Source organism: Mus caroli, unplaced genomic scaffold, assembly GCF_978045245.1.
Source record: "Mus caroli unplaced genomic scaffold, Mus_caroli_1 scaffold_12, whole genome shotgun sequence".
In the NCBI taxonomy this organism is placed as follows: Eukaryota; Metazoa; Chordata; class Mammalia; order Rodentia; family Muridae; genus Mus; species Mus caroli.
Window position 1 is genome coordinate 47,510,944 of NW_028227267.1, and position 19,581 is coordinate 47,530,524.

Here is a 19,581-nt window from a genome sequence, read left to right on the forward strand (position 1 = left end):
CTATTAACTTAGGCTCAGAACACGAGTAACACATATGTTCTGCATTTGTTTAAAAGGGACTGACTTTTCAAAGCTCACAAAGAAATGTAAGATCTCAGCCGGGCGTGGTGGCACACGCCTTTAATCCCAGCACTCGGGAGGTAGAGGCAGGCGGATTTCTGAGTTCGAGGCCAGCCTGGTCTACAAAGTGAGTTCCAGGACAGCCAGAGCTATACAGAGAAATCCTGTCTCGAAAAACCAAAAAAAAAAAAAGAAATGTAAGATCTCACTGCTCACATAGTGTTGACTGCTCTCACTCTGATGCAGACGCATTACACGGAGTGGAAGTTCTCAGGGCTCAAGAAGGCCGAGGATGGTGGTTTAAAAGCTCAGGACAAGAGAAAGGAACCGCCATCACCCCGTTCAGCACTGAGACAGGAGCATCCCTCACATCCTAGAAATGGTATGGTCTTTTAAGATGTAGTGTATCTATTTCATCATTGAAATTACTTTCTTTTTATAATATTTGATTTTATACTTTTAATTATGTGCCAGTGTGTGTCTGTCTGTATCTGCCTGCAAGTGGATATGAGCATGTGAATCCTCATTGAACCCCCTGGAGCCAGACTTACAGAGGGTTATCAGGGCCTGGGTGGTAGTGGCACACACCTTTAATCCAAGCACTTTGTAGGCAGAGGCAGGAGGATTTCTGTGAGTTAGTGGTCAGCCTGGTCTACAGAGGGAGTACTAGGACAGCCAGGACTAAATAGAGAAACCCTGTCTCTATCAGAACAAAAAGTTAGGAGGGATAACGTTTTAAAGCGGGATTCCCCAGCTCAATGAATGTTACCATTCACACTTAACATAACCCACCCCCCTGCCCCGCTGCATCCCTTGTTGGCCTTGAGAGAGCATACCTTTAATAGCCTCACTCAGGAGGCAAAGGCTAGTGGCTTTCTGTGAGTTCCAGTCCAACCAGGATTACATAGTGAGATCCTGTCTCAACAAACAAACAAACAACAAACAAACAAAAAGCAAAAAACAAAACTTAAAACACTAGAGGCAGAAGAAGGCTTCCTACACTAATTAATTGGGATAATCTCCCAGGGACAAGACCAGATGTCCATCCCTCAGGCAACTAAAGATTCTGCCACTTGACAATTAACATGAGTGTACATTTTTTAAAAGGGAGGGCCCCACATAGCCCCCATTGCCCTTGAACTCATTAAGTAGCTGAGGATAACCCTGAACTCCCAGTTTTTCTGCCTTCACCTCCCAAGGGCTGGGATTACAGTCATGTGCCACCATGTCTATGTCTCCACCACATTTTCAGTTGAAGGAGTTACAAGATGTTTCTCAGCAGAGGGGCACATACCCTCTATCTACCACTCCATCAGAAGGATGTGGTAGCCACATTGTGAGAGGAGCCCAGGATGGGAATAGTGTTGGAAGGTGTCTCGGGGATGTGGCCACCACACATTGCAATGCTTACTTTGCCTTCGCCTAGTTTTCTTCAAGCCCCCTAAGGAGATTAGCCTGCCTGCCTACTTTCTTTCATTTTTATATAAAGTTTTATTTTCTAAATGTTATTTTATGGGTATGCATGTTTAGTCTGCACGTATGTCTGTGTACCACATGACACGTGGTGCCCACAAAGATTAAAAGAGGGTGTTAGTTTCCCCCTGGAGTTGGAGTTATAGGTGGTTGAGAGACACCCTGTCAGTGCTGGGAACTGAACTCAGGTATCCAGGAATAGGAGCCAGTATTCTTAATAAACTGTCTCTCCAGCCCATACTTTCCTTTTACTCCCTCCTCTCTCTCCTTCCCTCTCTCCTCCCTCTCCGTTGTCTCCCTCCCTCTCTTCTCTCTCTCCCCCTTCCTTGCCTCTCCCCCTCCATCTCCCTCTCTCCCTCTACTGTCTTCATCTCTCTTTTTTTTCCTGTTCATCCTTTTCTCCTTCCCCTCCACTGAAATGTACCCTGTGATGACAGACTTCTGAATAAGTGAACCTTTGAAACATATCGTTCGAGTCTGAGATAACAGTGCTCAGACAGCGGAAGTGCTGTGGGCTCCAGCTCTTTCCAGTGGCATGGTGGAGAACCTGTTTTGAAAGCATTGTGTGTTTCAGCCTTCTCCCTAGCAGAGCAGGAATCCTGTGAACAAGCTTCTGAAGTCAGTGAAACACAGACTACCGACAGCGATGACATCATAGTGACACCCCAGGCTCAGACGTTTCCTAAAGCCGTAAGTAACGGGCATATCCCTACCTGTTAGAGCAGGGGAACTAGCAAGAAAGGGCCTAGTGCCCACACATGTGAGATTCAAGAAGGCTGTTGAGAGATGCAAGTTAGATGAAAAGAGCATCAGTGAGGATGGAGGTCTGTTGCCATGGCGATGAAAGTGGTTCTTTAGTTTGATGCAAATGAAAACTGAGCTCAGTGCTTCTCTTCCCTATTTGGATCCCTTGCCACTCATGTCTGTCACTGTGGATTTGGTAATACCCAGCGCGGTGGGGGCCGTTTTTTTTCAGGTGAACACACTTACTGTAGGAGATGGAGATTGTAAAAAGGGAAGAAATTCTTTGTGGGATAGCTGAGAGGAATGTCTTAGTTTCTGCAGGTCTTTTTGACCTCCCACCCCTCCCCTCTCTGTTTTGACAGGTTCTCTGTTGTGGTTTGAATACGCATGGCCCCCATAGGCTCTTATATTTGAATGCTTGGTTACCAGGGAGTGGAACTGTTTGAAAGGATTACAAGGATTAGGAAGTGTGGCCTTGCTGGAGGAAGTGTGTCCTGGGAGGGGTAAACTCTTGAGATGTCTAAAGCCCATCCCTGGCCTTGTTGTTTGTTTGTCATCTGACTGTCTGTCTGTCTGTCTGTCTTTGTTTGTGGATCAGGATGTAGCTCTCAGCTACTTCTCCAGCGCAATGTGGCTGCCACACTATCTGATGGAGAGGTAGAGTGTACAATACTGCTATGTTCTGCCATTATGTTAATAGACTAGTCCTCTGAAACAACGGAAAGCAAGCCTCCAGTTAAATTAAGTGCGCTCTCTTCTTATAAGAGGTGCCAGGTTGGCGAGATGGCTCGGCGGGTAAGAGCACTGACTGATCTTCTGAAGGTCCTGTGTTCAAATCCCAGCAACCACATGGTGGCTCACAACCACCCATAATGAGATCTGACACCCTCTTCTGGTGCATCTGAAGACAGCTACAGTGTACTTAGGCATAATAAATAAATAAATCTTTGGGCCAGAGCGAACAGAGGTCCTAAAATCAGTTCCCAACAACCACATGAAGACTCATAATACAGTGTCCTCATATGCGAAATCTAAAAAGAAAGAAAAAAAGAAAAAAAAAAAAGAGTTGCCTTAAGACAGTCTCACTATGTAGTCCAGGCTCACCTGGGAACTCACAGCGATCCTCCTGCCTCTGCCTCTTGAGCTCGAGTGCTGGTATTAAACGTGTGTCACAATGCCTGGCCTTCTTTCCTTCCTCTTAAAGATGATCAGTATTCAATCAGAGTAACACATGACCTTTGATTTAGACAGAATTCTACCAGGTGATGTTGATGGTGTTTTTGTGCGTGCCAAGTCCTGTTATTAATTACCTCACAGGGAAGGGACCCTTGCAGTTGCTCATTCTGTTTTACAAGTGATTATGGAAGGCTCTTCTTAGTGAGTGACTCTTTTCTTGATTTATTTATTTATTTATTTATTTATTTATTTATTTATTTATTTATTTATTTATTGTATGTGAGTACACTGTTGCTGTCTTCAGACACACCAGAAGAGGGCATCGGATCCCATTACAGGTGGTTGTGAGCCACCATGTAGTTGCAGGAAATTGAACTCAAGACCTCTGAAAGAGCAGTCAGTGCTCTTAACCGCTGAGCCATCTCTCCAGCACAAGTGAATAATTCTTAAGTCAGGCTTACTCCCTTCCCTTGTTTTATTTTGTTCGAGACAGGAGCTTACCCTGGAGCCTGGGCTTGTTTCAAACTTGTGGAGTCTGGCCTACGCCTTCTGAGTTCTGAGATTGCAGGCATGAGCTATGCACACTTGGTGGTTTGGTCCCTGTATCAGTTAAGTTTTGTCAGACTTACAATAGAGTCACCTGCAAATCTGGCCTGTGGGCATGTCTGTGGGTCATTTTCTTGATCTTCCTCTCTTAATTTTGGGTTAGTTTGAACAAATACAGGGAGGCTGATAGGTCCACAGTTGTTGGTTTTTTTTCTTTTAAGATTCATTTAGTTATTATGTATACAGTGTTCTGTCTGCATGTCAGAAGAGGGCATCAGATCTTATTATAGGTAGTTGTGAACCACCATGTAGTTGCTGGGAAGTGAACTCTGGACCTCTGGAAGACTGGTCCACAAATTTGAGCTAAGTATGTCCCAATCCATCCCAGAACCTGCCTTCTGGTCTATCAGCAGAGAGGGCCTACTAGTGGGAAAAAAACTTATAAGGCCTTTATTTTAAGCTGCTGGGCTTTAAAAAGAAACAGAAGAATTTAATGGGGACTTGCTTATAGTTTCAGAGGGTTGGTCCATGAACATTAGGTGGGGAGCATGGTAGCAGGCTCCATGAACATTAGGTGGGGAACATGGTAGCAGGCTCCATGAACATTAGGTGGGGAGCATGGTAGCAGGCTGGTATACATAGCACTGGAGAAGTAGCTGAGAGCCCACAACCCAAGCTACATGTTGCAGGCAGGGAAAGAGACCAAGACTGGTCCTGGCATAGGCTTTTGAAACCTCAAAGTCCACTTCCAGTGACACCCCTCCTCCAATAAGGCTATACTTCCTAAACATTCCCAAACTGGGGACCAAGCATTCAAACCTATGAGCTTATGGGGGCCATTATCATTCAAACCACCACATTCCACTCCCTGGTCCCCATAGGCTTGTAAGCCATATCATAGGTGCATTTAGTCCAACTTCAAAAGTCCCCATAGTCTATAATGACTCAACACTGTTTCAAAGTCCAAGGTCTCTAATGAGACTCAAGGCAATGTCTAACTATGCCCCCCTATAAAAGTAAACATTAAATTACATACTTCCAGCATGCAATGGCACAGTGTACATATTGTCATTACAGAAGGGAGGGAAGGAGGTTCAGTAAGGAAATACTGGACCAAAACAAGACAAGCCTAGCAGGGCAGATTCTAAATTTTGTATTTCTATGCCTGATATCAAAGGGCTGATTAGAGAGCTCCCCACATCTCTCAGTCTTTCCAGTTTTGTTGATGGTAACACCTTTCCCTTGTGCTGGCTTTATACCTTGTCTGCAGCTCTTCCTGGCTCAGGTGTTCTATGGCTGTGGCATTTTGGGGTCTCCAGGAGAACCCAGGCTTCGCTTTGAAATTGTCACACAATGGCCTTGATGCAGGGACTCCCCTGACACATGCCTGGCCTCAGCATCTCTCTTTAGCCATAGTGCAAGATTCCACAGCCCCTTTCCTGTACTCTTCTTGGCTCTAAATCCAGAATGTGAGTGAAGCTGCCAAGTTCTATTGCCTTGCTGCTAGGTTTTTTACTCAGATCACAAGGATGCAAAAGAACTTGGAAGTTTGGCATTTTTACTAGCTAACTGTGGCTCATTTCCCTAGCTGCCTGTCTGTTAAAGATCTGCTAACTCCTAGTCCTTCAACACTTCTTTTCATAAACCTTTCACCATTTTCCCAACTGGATGCAAGACGGGGAGGAGGAGGACGGTTAGGAGCAAGGCCAGAGGAAACAGGCAGTAAACATTTAAAGAGAAATGGAGGGGGTACCTTAGTTGATAGACTCCTTATCCAGAATATATGAGGCCCTGGTGGTGGTGCATGCCTGTGATCCTTGCACTTGAAAGATGGAGGCAGAAGGATCAAGGTCATCCTCACAACATAAGTTCAAGGGTAGCCTGGGCTAAAAGGAAATGATAATCTTTATGCTAAAGGTAAGGAGGTCAAACAAGTGATTTGAGTACAAGACTGGGTAGATGTGTACATATGTGAAAAATGTAAATTACATTTACTTATTTATTGTGTGCACACATGAGTGTGCATGCTACTACATGTGTGTGGACGTCAGAATACAACCTGGGTTAGGGAACTCTTTCTCCACCACATATGTCGTAGGGATTGAACTCAGGTCACCAGGCCTGGCAGCAAGCATCTTCCTTTACCTGCTGAGTCACCTCATTGACCCATACGACCATTGCTGGGGGTGGGGGTTGTTGTTAAGAACACAAGTTTAGGGAGGCAGAGGCAGTCAGATTTCTGAGTTAGAGGCCAGTTTGGTCTACAAACTGAGTTCCAGGACAGCCAGGGCTACACAGAGAAACTCTGTCTTGAAAAACCAAAACCAAAACCAAACCAAAAAAAAACCCAAAAAAACCAAAAAACAAAAAAAACAAACATAGGTTTATGAAATGCAATATAAGAAGTATCAGACTGGATAAGGAGAAGACTGGGACATTGGAGATATTGGGTACTGCACACACACATGGGCAGTACCCAATATACAAAAATACATACATACATATGGCAAAAATACCCTACACATACCCATACCCATAAAGAAAGTGTTGGGGGAAATAGTACAGTGGCTGAGCACCAGCTGCATCCATGCACTCCCTGGGTCGAGTTAGGAACACTGCAAGAACAAACAGGCCTGGGGTTGTAGTTCGGTGGTAGAAAGTTTGCCTAGCAAGCAAAAGGCCCTCCACTGAATCCTAGGTAATGCAAACAAACAGCCTTGCCTGTATTGTATGCTGTGCCCAGAACTCTCCTATACATACACTTTCAGGAGACAAACCTTACTTTCCTTCGTGCCCTGCACTCTGCCTGCCCTGCCAGTCCTTCCCATTCCACTCTGTTCTCTTGTGTCTTGTTGGCTGTCATGAATGTGCCGTCAGAAGCATAGATGAACACATTTGTGTTTTCACACTTTCAGATTTATCGATTTGTTTTTTGTTTTGAGACAGGGTCTCTGTGGATCAGCCCTCAAATTCACAAACGTCCACCTCCCTCTGCCTCCCGAGTGCTGGGATGAGAGGTGTGCACTACCGTTACCTGGCAAGCACAGGTTCTTTTATTTCAGTGATGATTATTGACATCAATTATCTTTTTTTTAAAAAAAGATTTATTTACTATATATAAGTACACTGTAGCTGTCTTCAGACACACCAGAAGAGGGCGCATTTCATTACAGATGGTTGTGAGACACCATGTAGTTGCTAGGATTTGAACTCAGGACCTCTGGAAGAGCAGTCAGTGCTCTTAACCACTGAGCCATCTCTCCAGCCCGACATCAATTCTCAAATCACACATTGCACATTGCTTTAAAGAGTGTAATTTCAGATGCAAATAGAGCCTCTGTAGTCACAAGATGGCAGTACCGCTAGAGGTCTTTGGATGTGCACTGCTTGTAGAGTCAGGCTGCACTGTTGAACTGCAGGAATGAGGAGAAGGACAGGCAGATGGGTAGATGACAGGTTCAGATGGATGGGCAGACAGCAACTGAAGTAAGGTTGGCTTCATACAGCAGGGTCTGAGCCAAGCTGAAGCCCTTGGGACTGTTGACAGTTTTTCACGTACCAGGACGGTCAGGTGATAGATGGGGCACAGGCTTTTCCTCAGTGAACCACCACTCCTAGTTTCTTCATTGTTTGCAGGGAAGGCTGGCCTGGTAAGAGACTGAGTAGAAGACGGACTGGATTCTCCTTACAATTTTCTCAGTGACTCTGTGGCCATTCAGTCAAGCCATGTGTTGGTAACCAGTTAGCCTGCAAATTGTCGGTGAACACTTTGCTAGAGTGCACCATAATGCATCTCTAGAGCATTGTGTGAACACTGCAGTCTCCTATGCCTTTAGGAAATCAATGTTTCCATTTCAGGATTCAGAGAAGATGTGCATTGAAATCGTCTCACTGGCCTTCTGCCCTGAGGCTGACGTCATGTCTGATGAGACTATCCAGCAGGTATATGTGGAGTACAAATTCTGTGATCTGCCTCTATCGGAGACAGAGACTCCGATGTCCCTGAGGAAACCAAGGGCAGGCGAAGAAATCCACTTCCACTTTAGCAAGGGTGAGCTCTCCTTCACGGTGAGTGGGCAGGGGAGGCAAGCAGACCGTTAGTCGGGATCAGATCTACTCACCACCAATCGAGTACTCACAACCACTTCCTCTAGTTATCATATTTACCTAAGTGGTATTAGCATATAGTTTAAAAATATCAAGTCTAAAACATAGAATTTATCTAAGCAGTCATTTGTTTTAGTTTCTTTACAAATCACTCTTTCTGTCCCTACCCCATAACTGAATTCTGTCAAGGGCTTAACTTTTTTCAGTTATTTTAAAAAATGTACTCATTTGTCCAAATGTTTCCACTGTAATTCTGCGACTCACTAATTGTAGATGTTCCTATCTTGGATGAAAGTTTTGTTTTTTCTTTTTTCTTTTTCTGAGACACGGTTTCTCTGTGTAGCCCTGGCTGTCCTGGAACTCACTGTATCTGTAGACCATGCTGGCCTTGAACTCAGAAATCCGCCTGCCTCTCCGTCCCAAGTGCTAGAATTAAAGGTGCCACCACGCCCGGCTGGATAAAAGTTTTAAGCCATCTGACTCTACACTCACCTCACTTCACTCCCACACAATTGAACCAAATTTTTATTTCATGTTATTCTAAAATATGTAAATATTAACTCTTGCAATGCTAAGTACCTTCACTTCCTTCATTTTCTCTTCCCCTGACATCATCTTCCTGCCTCTGCCTTTAGAGTGCTAGGATTAAAGGCATAGGCCTTCACACCTGGCTTGTTTTTTTTTTTTTTCAGATTTATTTATTATTATACATAAGTACACTCTAGCTGTCTTCAGACACCAGAAGGTGTCAGATCTCATTACAGGTAGCTTTGAGCCACCATGTGGTTGCTGGGATTTGAACTCAGGACCTCTGGAAGAACAGTCAGTGCTCTTAACCGCTGAGCCATCTCACTAGCCCCTTTTCTTTCTTTCTTTTTAAAGATTTATTTTTTATGTATATGAGTACACTGTTGCTGTCTTCAGACACCAGAAGAGGGCATCAGATCCCATTACAGATGGTTGTGAGGCACCATGTAGTTGCTGAGAATTGAACTCAGCAGTTCTGGAAGAGCAGCCCGTGCTCTTAACCACTGAGCCATCTCTCCTGCTCCCCTCCCCCTTCTTGGTTTATTTTAATAGATGTTTTTAGTAGCTTTATCTTTCTCAGAAAGAGATACTGGAAGTAAATATTTTTGGAGAAATCCAGGCATGAAATATTTTTCTTCCCTATTTGATACATACTCCAATACACACACACACACACACACACACACAGAGGCAGGCAGTCACAGATACTTTTAGCTATTTTCTTTTAAAAATGTTTTATTTCACATACATGGGTAGTTTTCCGACATGTATGTCTGTACATCACACGCATGGAGTGCGTCAGGAGTGTCTGACCCCCTTGGAAATGAAGTTAGCCACCACGTGGGTGCTGGAAATTGAACCTGTAGCCTTGGCTGTCCTGGAATTCACTACCAGTTATGTCTGGCTCTGCTTCACACTTGCTAGGATTAAAGGCTTGCACCACTACAGCCAGTTCTATTTTAGCTATTTTCAGTAAAACCTCATAAAACCGGGAAGCCAGCTTGTACACCTCCTGGGCGTGGTGGCGCATGCCTCGGGAGCACTCGGGAGGCAGAAGCAGGCAGATTTCTGAGTTCGAGGCCAGCCTGGCCTAGAGTGAGCTCCAGGACAGCCAGGGCTACACAGAAACCCTGTCTTGAAAACCCCAGAACAAAACAAAAAACCAACCCAAAGAAGAATGTCTACTTTGACCCAGATATAGCTGTCTCTTGTGAGACGATGCCGGGGCCTAGCAAACACAGAAGTGGATGCTCACAGTCAGCTATTGGATGTATCACAGGGCTCCCAATGGAGAAGCTAGAGAAAGTACCCAAGGAGTTAAAGGGATCTGCAACCCTATAGGGGGAACAACATGATGAACTAACCAGTACCCAGGAGCTCTTGTCTCTAGCTGCATATGTATCGAAAGATGGCCTAGTCGGCCATCACTGGAAAGAGAGGCCCACTGGACTTGCAAACTCTATATGCCCCAATACAGGGGAATGCCAGGGCCAAAAGAATGGGAATGGGTGGGTAGGGAAGTGGGGGGGTGGGAGTATGGGGGACTTTTGGGATAGCATTGGAAATGTAATTGAGGAAAATACATAATAAAAAAATTGTGAAAAAAAAGATACATTAACTATAGGTATTTTAGTATTTTCCCAGACATGTTCATCAGCATAATCACAAAAAAAAAAAAAATGTCTACTTTGTATCAGTGTATCAGTATACAGTCAAGGGAGCCCTGAATGCAAATAACAAGAGTAGCCTTGTCAATTTCCTGGTAATTCTGAGGACCGAACTTCCTGTACACCAAGCAAACACTACCACTGAGCTACTGCCACATCAGCTTTCTGTGCTTTTGTTTCATACAGTGATAGATCTGGACCCTGTGGAGCACCAAAGCCGAAGGCAGTTTTTGTTTGCCATGCTACATGCTCAAGATTCTGATGAGGGATGGTAAGTCTCTGCTTTTCATATTGACAATGCAGATAGTCAGACATGATCTAAAAAGTTTGAGTACTTATGCTATTTTAATAACTTTTCTTTTGGTGAATCTCCCATCTACTTGAGTCAACTTCATGTATCTTAGTGCCTGTTATACTTGTGGCAGGGACTGTGGGCAACAGCAGTAACTTGAATCCTACCAGAGTTGTACATAGTGCAGACAGAATATTTGTATCCCATTACAGATGGTAGTGAGCCAACATGTGATTGCTGGGAATTGAACTCAGGACCTCTGGAAGAGCAGTTGGTGTCTTAACTGCTGAGCCATCTCTCCAGTCCTTTTGGCTCCCCCCTCCCCCCAAGACAAGGTGATTCTCTGTGTAGCCCTGGCTGTCCTGGAACCCAGAAATCCACCTGCCTCTGCTTCCCAAGTGCTGGGATTAAAGGCACAAGCCACCACTGCCTGGCTTTCTTTTGGCTTCTTAAAAACCACTGCTTTCCTTTCTCTCGTCTAGAGGCAATCTGTGTAATGTTAGATCTCAGTTGATTTAGCCTATTGTGGTGGTGTATTACCAGTGTGGTGAAGTAGACAGCACTGTCAGAGCTGGAATCCCAACTTCTTTAAAAGTTTGTAGGTTTGCAATGTTACTTTGTAGGGTTGGGTGTGGTGGCACACGCCTTTAATCCCAGCACTTGGGAGGCAGAGGCAGGTGGATTTCTGTGTTCGAGGCCAGCCTGGTCTACAAAGTGAGTTCCAGGACAGCCAGGGCTATACAGAGAAACCCTGTCTCGAAAAAACCAAAAAAAAAAAAAAAAAAAGAAGCAATGTTACTTTGTTCTTGTACCAGTGACACACATTACCCACACAGCACTTAGTCTCTAACTCACAATAATGCCAGCAACCTGGTTTCTGTAGATGTGGACTGGAATCAGCATCTTTTCTCACAGTGCTGAGGCTACCAAGAGTGAATGTCGATCTACTCTGTAGAGAATATTGTTTTCTTAGACCCCTTCCAGTGCTTGAGTTTTCAGTGCTGAGCTAAATGGATTCATTTTTATCTGTTTTCAGTTTAAAGTTTACAGTGGTAAGTGATCCTTTGGATGAAGAAAAAAAAGAATGTCAAGATATAGGCTATGCATACCTTGAACTGTGGCAGATATTTCAATCTGGAAAAGATATTCTAGAGCAAGAACTAGAGAGTGAGTAATACAATTTTATACTTAGTTCTACTTAGCCATAGAGAAAATAGCCCGCTTGTGTGACATGCTGACGATTATCTGTGAAGCTGATGGGACAAATGCCTCTGAAGCCTTTCAGGCAGCTTTATGTATTTCATTCTGGACCATATTTAGGCTTGTCTAGATTTGAGGTAATGTATGCACATATAGAAATGTCAGGGTGTGACAACCCTTAGGAGTTAGTTTCTTCTTGCCTTTCATTATGTAGATTCTGCGGAGTGACAACCTCAGCTTGTTGGCAAGTATCTTCACCCACAGAGCCATCTGACAGCCCTAGCAATCATTTTAATTCTTTTCTATTCTGGCTTACATGCTCCTTCAGTTTCCCCCTTACCCTTTTCTTCATGTGTGTGCACCATACTGTAATGGAGGGTAGCTCCAATATGACAAACACCAAGCAGATGAAAGATCGTAAACAGCGGGTGGTGTCAGCACATGCCTTTAGTCCCAGAGCTTGGGAGGCAGAAGCAGGATCTCTGAGTTTGAGTAGGCCAGCCTGGTCTACAGTGAGTTATGGGTCAGCCATGGCCAGAATGAGACCCTCACAAACAAATGGAACACTGCTGGTGCCTAATTGTCTCTTTACCCTTGTCCACAGTTGTGAGCCCTAGAAACCAGGCCATCCAAATTGGAAGGCTGAAGGTTTCCCTTCAAGCAGCCGCTGCCCTCCATGGCATTTATAAGGAGATGACTGAAGATCTGTTTTCATGAAAGTACAAGTTCTACTCCACTCTACGATATGAGGGAATCACAGTCAAAGTGTCTTATAAAATAACATGCTATGCCATAAACCTGGTCTCCTGTGCTATCTTGCTATCTGTTTTTCAAACTAATGACGTGGCTTACAACCATCAGTGAACTTGACTTTAGAAACTGCAAAGAAATGGTCATAAAAGACAAGTTTACAAAAAAAACAAAACAAACAAAAAAATCCCAGTTTATTTATCTTTTAGTTCTTCCAAAATTCAAAATATCAAGTCCTACTGCTAAGGAGAGAAAACAAACAAACAAACAAACATAAAATCTGAGAAGCCCCTTCTCATAAAGTCACAGAACAGAGGCGGCGAAGTGGGACAGGTGGATGCAGAGAACCTGCAGGGGAGGACGGCAAGATAGAGTCCCCCAGTATTTCAAAGCTGATCATCAGAAGCAACCAACATAGGACACTGCAGAGAAAGTAAAGGGAAGAGCAGCAGTGCCCAGCCTTGTGGGTGTGGCCTTCTTTCCGCTTCTCTTCTTGTCAAGATATTCTAGGCAAGACATGACTTACTCTTTGAGATTCATGTTGACTCCTGTAAGCCTCCCTCTAGATTTCACCTGTAGTATACGAAGCATGACCATTCTTCCTTAGATGTATCACAAGAGACAATGGTAATTTGTGTTTGAGCACTGCACCACATATGGACTTGTAAGGAGGAAAAAAAAAAAACAGCCACGAGTGCCAGTGTTTGTCTTCTGATGCAGCAAAAACACCCCAGAATGTGCATGAGGCAAGAAACCAGAACCACTGAAGACCAGACACCAGCCCCCTCTGCCTTTAGCTCAGCCAAGTCACAGTCATCAGCAGAGCCCAAGGAAGTTCTTGAGAACAACAGATCTGGAACTGATAAAGGGACAGACTGAGGACTGACTCTGGGCCAGAACTATGCTTCGTCTAAGTACAGTGACCCAAGCCTGTAGCCTTAGCACTTGGGAGGCAGAGCAAGAGGATCACACATTTGAGGCTAGCCTGGCTTACAGTGACTTCAAGGTAAGCCATGGCTGCATAGCAAGACTGTCTCAAAACAGGAATAATAAAGTAAAGAAAAAATAATCCTAGAAATGGTTAGTGGTCAGCTTCTCTCACTGTCTTGGGAACTCAGCTTTGAGACACCAAAGGTAAGTTGTCAGAAGAGCCAATGGGATCAACAGTGGGAGGAGCCTCCTGCCCTTCAACACCGCCTCCCTTGCCAGCCATCTGATCGGGGCCACTGGCACATGTCCTGGTGGGCCTGGAATTCCCCGAGTAGCTTGGTCCGCACAAATGGCCCCTAAACCCATAAACACAAACGGCAAAACTTCAACGAAACCAAAAGGAAAACAGTTTCTATGTCATTTAGGAGTTGTCTGCATAAAGAATGGAGCACAGGACCCAAGGTTCATGTTACTTTCTCTTTTTCTTCGGGGGTGCAGAGCTGTGTCTGGAACCACGGTTAGAGCCACGGCCTGAACTATGTACAGATGCCTTCCTCTTCCGGCTCATACTTCGGCTCTGTTCTTCTTCCTCCTCATAACGGCTTTCTCGGTCCGCTAAGCAGAAGGCAGAGTGATTCATTAGCTTAAGATACCTATTGTTGATGGACAGCATGAGCTAATGTGTCAGTTACCTGACCTAGACAAGCTTAGTTACGAGGAGAATAGAAAGGCTACCAGGGCCCGCGTGGTGTGGCGCACGCCTTTAATCCCAGTACTCCCAGTACTCGGGAGGCAGAGGCAGGCGGATTTCTGAGTTTGAGGCCAGCCTGGTCTACAAAGTGAGTTCCAGGACAGCCAGGGCTACACAGAGAAACCCTGTCTCAAAAAACAAAACAAAAACAAAAAGGCTACCTGGTCATATTGGTACACAGGAAAAGCTTGAAGCGATGGAATCAAGCCCACCTGTAGCCTACAGACACATTCTAGATCTTCCCTCTTCTTTGGTTTATATATACATATATATATATATGAAAAAAACCTAAGTCACAGGTACATGTATATATATATATATATTGTGTGTGTGTGTTGGGGGAACACACAGAGCATAGCCTGAAATGAGCTCAACTGCTCTCCACCTTCTGAGACAGGGTTTGGCCTGAACTTGGATCCACTGATACAGTTAGATTGGCCATGCAAAGATCCCCCAGCAGCACAGGACTTACAGGCAGGCACGCAATGCTGTGCCCAGTTTTTATGTGAGGGCTCTAGAGACACAAACACAGACTTTAAGCTTGAATGGCAATCACTTAATAACTGAGCATCTCCCCAACCATGCCTCAAACAGTTTCATAGTGTTCTTTCCAACTCTCATTGGCCTCCAACATTAAACCTTAACACAAAGAACTGTTAGAAATTCACAGATAAATAAATGAAAAAATAAGTCACTTGAAACAAGACAAATTTTTCAAATAACCTTTTCGCGCTTCTTCTTCTAGCTCATCCCAGTCCTTCCCGCTTTCTTCTTCACTTCCCAGAGATTCCTTAGAATAGTCTGGAAAAATATTGATTGTACATTAGTCATGCAGAAATACAATAGAATGTAGAATATTTTCCTTTTTTAAAAGTAGTCTCCAGGAATGATATTAGACTAGGAAACCACAATCTGTTTTTTCTCCTTTAAAATGTATTTCCTATGTGTACAGGAGCATTGGCCCGTGCATGTGGAGGCCTGAGGATGTTTGATGCCCCTCAAGTGGGCCTGAAGATATGTTTTTTAAATTGGCTAGGCTGGTGGCCCGTGAATCCCCATGGCCCTTCTGTCTCTAGCCCTGATTTTGGCATATCCTAATGCTGTTACTAGCAAGCTTGGCTGGCTTTTTACATACATGCAGAGAATTCAAGTTGAGAATCAGGAACATTAAGTGCTGTTATACACTGAGCCATCTCTCCAGTCCAACAAATAGTCTCTAACCTGATTCTTCAGCTTCTGAGGAATAATCTTCATCGCTGTCCTCTTCTTCCTCTTCATAGTCATCTTCAGAAGGATTGAAAGTCTCATCTTCAATTTCAGACTCCGAATCTCCGTCCTCAGCGTCACTCCCCTGGGGAAGTACAGACAGCTTAAGACCTGCTCACTACTTTTCTCATATTAGCATTACTAACAGATTAATTCAATGTACTTGGTACTAGCATTTCATATATAAAACCCAGAAAGTTGAATGACCAATAGGATTTGTCTTAAAGTTACGCTTTAATAAGGTATACTTATTAGAGTGTGGAACAGCCAATTCTCTCTTTTTGTCTGTGGAAATTAATGAAATAAACACACTTTGTATCAATGCATTATACCAAGGTAGAAGCTCTAATTTTTAAAAGTTTAAAATTTTTTCCTTTTTTTGAGACACTCACTGTGTAGTCCTGGCTTGGCACTGGCTACATAGACCAGGCTGGTCTTGAACTTACAGAGATCGGCTTGGTTCCACCTCCTGAATGATGTGACTAAAGGAGTACGTTACAGAACCTGCTGACTTTTTATATACTTGTGTTTTAAAGGTTTTGTATCCCCGTGCATAGTGTTTTGCCTGCATGCATGTGTGTCTGTGTGAGGGTGCTAGTTCCTAGAATCACACAGCTGTGAGATGCCATGTGGGTCTTCTGGAACACTGGTCAGTACTCTTTTAACTGCTGAGTCATCTCTTCAGCCACTAAAGGTTCATTTCTTTTTATTTTTTGTTTGGGTGTTTTGCCTGAATGTATGGCTGGCCGTGCACCAGGTGTGGCAGTGCTGCAGGAAATAGAAGAGGCTTCAAATCCTCTTGAACTGTATGTAGTATAATAGTTGTGAGCTGCCATGTGGGTCCTAGGAGTTGAACTCAGGTCTTCTGGAGGACCAGGCAGTACTGAGTCATCTCTTCAACCCTAGGAGGACTACTTTACAAAGTATTTTTGTAATGACTCAGTCCCATCACCTCCAAACAGTAAGAAACTCTTACTACCAACCCCCAACAAACCCATCATTACCTGTAAAACTAACCCAGAGAAACAAGCGCACTAAGTGCTTTAGCTTCTCTCCTGGTCAGGTCCTTTATGTGCTACATATTGATGTCATTCTCCAGAGTGCCTAAATGACATTAGGCACCGCGCTGCATACCTATATAGAAAAGAAACCCCACATTCATGCACGCACCTCACCCTCAGGTTCCAGGAAAGACCAACCACCTTGTTCAAAGAAGCCTTCGGGGTCATCAACAATGGTCTTCATGATTTTAGTCCAGTTGAGAGACTGAACTCCTTCTGTGTACTTTAGGTCACAGGAACTAAAATGACATTACAAAATCCGAATCAAACTTCTGTATTTTCTGACAATGTAAACCGCCATCAATGTTAGCTTGCACTGGGCATGCCCTAAATGGCTATTTGAATAATGCCAGAAAAGCACCACACTCCACACAAGCTTCGTCCCTCAAACAATTTTCCCTGGCGTGGTGGTGCTCGCCTTTAATCCCAGCACTCAGGAGGCAGAGGCAGGTGGATGTCTGAGTTCGAGGCCAGCCTGGTCTACAAAGTTGAGTTCCAGGACAGCCAAGGCTACACAGAGAAACCCTGTCTCGAAAAACCAAAAAACAATCAATTTTCATCCCTTCTCCCTCTTCAGCACCAGTGAGCCTATTCTTTGTCTCTGTATGACTCACCTAGGATCCCTCATCCCTCACTGAAACCATCTTAATTTATCACCAGTTCTGAGATACTCTTCATTCATTCGCCTGTAAGGAAGGAACAAGGGCAGATTCCCCTGGCTCTGCCCAACACTCCCCACTGTTTCCCTACCCTGCTTATTTGAAAGGCTCTACCTGAAGACAAGGGCATGTCTTTCTAAGTATGTAAAATGCCTTCACTTCATAAATGACTTACTAACTTGTGTTGTGGGTTGTTGAGTTAGAGTGGATGACTGAGAAGAGAAAGGGAAGGAGGGACTAGAGAGATGGCTCAGTAGCTATGAGCTCTTGTAGGGGACCTAGGCTCAGTTACCATTACCCACATGGTGGCTCACAAACACCTGCAGTTCTGGTTCCAGGGGATCTCAGTCTCTCTTTTAAACACTGTGGGCACCAGACACACAGGTGGTGAATTTACATTCACCCAAGGCAAAACACTCATACTCAGGAAATTAAATAAATCTAAAAAAGCGAGAAATAAAATAAAAGAAAAAAAGCAAAATGAAAAGTGAAAAAGTGACTAGAAGATAAAGTAAATCACTAACAATCATGTTCTGCCTGAGACCGACTGGCAGTACCTGCTTACACTAAAATTTCTACTTTCTAAATTTTAATAATTAACCTGGGTCCTCTGCAAGCTCATAACTTTAATAATTTCTAAAATTCCTATGTAATTAAAGTTTCTCATCTATACAGTAAGAAATTCTGCAAAAATAGTTATAATATACACACACACCCCTATATGTATGTATATATAAAAATTTAATAATTAACATAGGTCTTCTGCACACGTTTATAAGACTGTCCTTTTAGTAGTAAGATAAGCAAGGACTTCAGTCCTTTCCATATTGAAGCAACTACAGAGCCAAAGGGAAGAACAGGTTTTAGACAACTGATCAAAAGAGCATGAATGTACTCTAGGTTCTTTGGAAGATGAAAACAAAGGTTTATTTTAAATCTGCCTCAGCTCTACCTGGGGCCCTCAAGGCAGAATACAGGAAATCAAGAAATACACTAGACTGCTTTCATACTCTATACCACCATGATCTCTCCACTCCAACATTTCTTTTCACAGGCTTTAGGAATCTCTGAATTTCAGCCTCTAAGAGCTAGGAATGTATCTGACTGTATGACCTTACCATCCCTGACCTCCATGGCCCCTCCCATTCCCTTTTTGAAATACACTGCCCTCTTCTTTTTCTGTCAACATGAATATTAGTCACATTTTGATACTATACCAAGGTTGAGCTGCTTTCCCTTAACCTCTGCTCAACTCCCTGTAGTTATTTAGAGAGTGAAGAAAAACCTCACAGTGCTAAAACTGGTAGCTTCAAATAGCTCACAGTTATGGATGTTATGCTAAGTGGTTTGGGAGCCACTGAGGTGTGAAAGTGGTTTTATATTAGAGAGATTTTAGGCAAACATGGCATCATGGGCTGTGATGTTTGAAGACCTATAACAATCTTTTTTTTTTTTTTAAGGTTTATTTATTTTATGTATGTGAGTACACTGTTACTGTCTTCAGACACACCAGAAGAGAGTACATCAGATCTCATTACAGATGGTTGTGAGCCACCATGTGGTTGCTGGGAATTGAACTCAGGACCTCTGGAAGAGCAGTTGGTGTCTTAACTGCTGAGCCATCTCTCCAGCCCAATAACAATCTTTTTTTTTTTTTTTTTTTGGTTTTTCGAGACAGGGTTTCTCTGTGTAGCCCTGGCTGTCCTGGAACTCACTTTGTAGACCAGGCTGTCCTCGAATTCAGAAATCCGCCTGCCTCTGTCTCCCGAGTGCTGGGATTAAAGGCATGCGCCACCATGCCCGGCTCAATAACAATCTTTAACATCAGTTTTTCTCTTGAGTTCTTGAACCGTGTGTAATGAGACTGCTAGCTGAATAAAATACAAGCTGTGAAAAATATCCACAAACAAAACCCCTCCTAAAACCCAAACCCAATCAGTCAAAATAAATAGATCTCACCATAAAAGATAGATGCTATGTCATGATGGGAGGATAGAAAAGGTTTCCAAGCAAATGGACAAGCAGGTGTTACTGCTGTAATACGTTGACAGGACAGACTTAAAACCAAAACAGGCCAAAAGAGATAAAGATGGTTACTGCATACTGATTGAAGGAGGACATGACAATAACAAACACAGGCATACTAAACATATTAGATATAAAGTCACTCATGAACTCAAACCCAGTGTTCATGGATGACGTAAAAACCCCACATATCAAGAGACAGGTCATTCTCTGTCTCTGTGTCACACACACACAGACACACACACACAAAAAACAAAAACATCTAAGACCTCACATGGTGGACATGCAAGCAAAACATTTATACATACAAAACAAAAATAAACTCAAATGAAAAAATTTTAAATAA

The 19,581-nt window shown here is 43.6% G+C and overlaps 2 protein-coding genes across 2 annotated transcripts in view; one reads left to right on the forward strand and one right to left on the reverse strand.

Moving 5' to 3' along the window:
* Rpgrip1 (RPGR interacting protein 1) overlaps positions 1-13,235 on the forward strand; it is a 51,385-nt gene extending 38,150 nt beyond the window's left edge. Inside the window, exons 19-24 of the mRNA XM_021182684.3 lie at positions 307-442; positions 2,108-2,223; positions 7,858-8,050; positions 10,488-10,572; positions 11,630-11,760; positions 12,398-13,235. Coding sequence (XP_021038343.1) covers positions 307-442; positions 2,108-2,223; positions 7,858-8,050; positions 10,488-10,572; positions 11,630-11,760; positions 12,398-12,510 — 774 coding nt within the window. The 3' untranslated portion in view covers positions 12,511-13,235. The remainder of the gene's footprint in view (positions 1-306; positions 443-2,107; positions 2,224-7,857; positions 8,051-10,487; positions 10,573-11,629; positions 11,761-12,397) is intronic.
* The window catches only part of Supt16h (SPT16 homolog, facilitates chromatin remodeling subunit), a 34,147-nt gene continuing 27,288 nt past the window's right edge, over positions 12,723-19,581 (reverse strand). The window contains exons 23-26 of the mRNA XM_021182687.3: positions 16,661-16,790; positions 15,446-15,575; positions 14,948-15,025; positions 12,723-14,088 (exon numbers count right to left, since the gene is read on the reverse strand). Coding sequence (XP_021038346.1) covers positions 13,943-14,088; positions 14,948-15,025; positions 15,446-15,575; positions 16,661-16,790 — 484 coding nt within the window. The 3' untranslated portion in view covers positions 12,723-13,942. The remainder of the gene's footprint in view (positions 14,089-14,947; positions 15,026-15,445; positions 15,576-16,660; positions 16,791-19,581) is intronic.